The sequence below is a fragment of the Prosopis cineraria genome, unplaced genomic scaffold (assembly GCF_029017545.1).
Source record: "Prosopis cineraria cultivar Desert tree isolate PC_DT_omini unplaced genomic scaffold, ASM2901754v1 PC1362, whole genome shotgun sequence".
Taxonomy (NCBI): domain Eukaryota; kingdom Viridiplantae; phylum Streptophyta; class Magnoliopsida; order Fabales; family Fabaceae; genus Prosopis; species Prosopis cineraria.
In genome coordinates this window covers 14,631-17,448 of record NW_026556687.1, presented here as the reverse complement: position 1 = coordinate 17,448, position 2,818 = coordinate 14,631, and the positions used below count along the sequence as shown (strand labels likewise).

Sequence of the window (2,818 nt, the reverse complement as noted above, 5' to 3'; positions counted from 1 at the left end):
AATTTAAAAATTTATTTACCATTAGTTTTTACATTAGGAGATTTGAATCTGGGATCTTTATCCATACTTTATCCTACTCCTGATATGTTGGAAATTTATTTTTTTTTTTACAGTTAAAAATATTTTTATCTAAAAAATAAAAATTATACAGTCTTAAAGCATTAACTAAAAAAAAGTTGAGCATTTTATGGTTCACTGTAACAAAACATTATAATATATTTTCCACCTTGCAAGAGCTTCTATATTACCTGGAAATCTTGAGATCTCCACCTCGAAGCTACCACTCTCCTTCCCTTACCCACCTTTTATATATTCAAATTCTCTAACTCTCTCTCACACTGTACCAACTTCGTCTTCTTCTTCTTCAAAATGAGTAGTTCTGCTCTGCAACAAACAAGGCGTAGCCCTCGAACGCTGAGAGATCTTCTCAGGGAGAGTTCAACTTCTTCTCCTTCTCCTTCCATTGATGGGTTCAAACCGCTTCCACGGAATCCTATTCCCTCCACTACCATGCGTAGCCTCATCGAAATGGACCTCAGCTCATCCTCAACCAGGAATTCAAATCGAAGAATTCTGAATTCTCTCCTGAACGCCCTCGTCAAGAGGCTTTCCTCTTTCGCGGAGAAATCCCCTTCGATTTTGCCTCGGAGTCTCTCAAGGAAAAGCAAATCCAAGAATTGGAGGGGAACGACGGAAATCAAAGTCCCCGTCAGAATCAAGGACATCGTGCGGTGGAGATCGTTCGGTGACCTGGAGGAGGATCAACGTCAGCCGTTGGATGTCTCTTCCGCTTCCAGTTCTTGGAGTAGCAGCGAAGGCTCAAGTTGGAGTGACAGTGACTTCTCTTCGTACGACGGTAATTTTGTGGAGTGTTCTCGAAACGACGTCGTGGAGGAGAAAAGATTCTCGCCTCTTGTCGGCGCGGATTCGGTGCATGCGACAACAGGAAATTCAGTTGGGACCAAGGTGAGCAATTATATGGTGCATCGCGTCTCTTAAAAAAATATCGTGTGTCTGCTGTTGAGGTCATCACTCAATTCAACCACATGCTTCTTTTGTTTCTTTTCATTTTGGTCTACAGCTTGCTTCTTTTGTTTTGTTCTGTTTTTCTACGAAGAATAATTTTGAATTAAAATATTTTTAAAAAAATATTTTAAAAATCTCCTGAAAACTTTTTTTAATTTTATACTGTGAAAGAAAAAATATATAGTATGTTTGGAAAAGAGATTCGATACAATAGAAACTTTATATGTATATAGTAATTTTATTTTGTGTAATCTTCAAGTATAAATACATAAATATAGATGAATTTATTTCTAAAAAATATAAAAAATTTAGAATATATGTTATTTTTACTTTGTTTTATGTTAAAATATCTTTAAAATTTTTAATTTAAAAGATCTAAACCTATTAATAAAAAGAAATATTATGTAATACAAAACGAACTTGCGATCTAGGAAATAATTGAGAGGGGAAGCTAATTAGCTATATAATATTGTTTAATTAATGTACGGGAGCAATGAGAAGAGTACTATTTGATTTAGTTTATAATGTTTCATTCAAAAATATTTATGTTTGTCATGTTCTCATATTTAATTTATAACCATGATTACAGAGAGATTTAAGTTTAAGAAGGCAAGAAGAAGAGCAAAGGAGCCCAGTTTCAGTGCTTCAGATTGAGCAGCATGAACTTTGTCCCTTTGATCAAAGTCTTGTCAATGTTCAAAGTAAGTTCCCTCTATATCATTTCATTTAGATCAACTAGTAACATTGATTTGAGAATAATTCTAACAAATACGTTTTGAACAGGGGAAACACAGAAATGTGCGCAAATTATACAAAGGATTAATGATCTTACAACCTTCGACGAAGGCAACGATGACATTGATGAATACGAAGAACCAGATAGAACTGAGAAAATGGCATGGAAATTGCTACATTTTGCCAAATCAAGTGGTTCATTTCAAGGGAGTGAAGCTAATTATTTAAACAAACTATTGTTGGATTTCTTCAAGTATGAAGCAAAGAAAAGGAGAATTGATCAAGAAGACAATGAGTTTGAGTGTGAGATAATGAGAAGAGCACAAGATTGGTTGAATGGGTCATTTGGTGATGATTTAGAAAATAGTGACAAGAATGCTTGTATTAGGGACATGGATAAGAGAGAAAGATGGAACAATTTTGGGGAGCAAAAAGAAGAATTGGCTTCGGAGATTGAGAGTGCTATACTAGATAATTTGATTGTTGAGATCTTCGATGTTTCCTTCTCATATTTTTGAAATTTCAAAAATATCTGTAAAGAAATTAATAAATTAGCAAGAGCATATTTTAAATTTAATGCTCAATATTTGCTCATTTAATATTAAGATAACATTGCTATAATTTAGTTAATTCAATGACAAAATTGTTACGGCAAAGAATATAAAATATTTGATACTTTATGAAAATAGTTCAATAACAAAAATAATAGATCCTAACCCTACAATTATATCATCTTGATCACAATGATAGTGTACTTTACCAGCACACTAATAAATTGGATGAAAAATTTGGGTATCTACATGCATGTGATGGAGAAGTACAGCCTTCATACGACAACTGTATCTCAATTGAATCCCTCATAGTCAACCATTTAGTCTACTAAACGACATACTTCCATGGTTAGGACCCTAACCACATGTTCCCAAGTACCAACCTCATAATTAATTAACTTGCAAGTTACTATTATATTATATTATATTAACCTTGGAACCATCCAAGCTTTCTACCATCTTGTCGTTTTCTTTTGGACCACATTGGTATATTATTCTAGAGTAAA

The 2,818-nt window shown here is 33.6% G+C and overlaps 1 protein-coding gene across 1 annotated transcript; it reads left to right on the top strand.

Annotated features, from left to right (window-relative positions):
* Positions 1–262: 262 nt before the first annotated feature.
* LOC129299945 (uncharacterized) lies at positions 263–2,317 on the top strand. Its single transcript, XM_054938448.1, has 3 exons — positions 263–966; positions 1,616–1,727; positions 1,810–2,317. Exons 1-3 carry the CDS (start codon positions 370–372, stop codon positions 2,277–2,279), a joined length of 1,179 nt encoding a protein of 392 aa, XP_054794423.1. The 5' UTR covers positions 263–369; the 3' UTR covers positions 2,280–2,317.
* The last annotated feature ends 501 nt before the right edge of the window (positions 2,318–2,818 follow it).

Coding starts and splice junctions, on each gene's coding strand:
- LOC129299945 (XM_054938448.1), top strand. CDS start 370: ATGAGTAGTTCTGCTCTGCAACAAACAAGGCGTAGCCCTCGAACGCTG. Junction 967..1,615: donor GAAATTCAGTTGGGACCAAG/GTGAGCAATTAT, acceptor CCATGATTACAG/AGAGATTTAAGTTTAAGAAG. Junction 1,728..1,809: donor AAGTCTTGTCAATGTTCAAA/GTAAGTTCCCTC, acceptor CGTTTTGAACAG/GGGAAACACAGAAATGTGCG.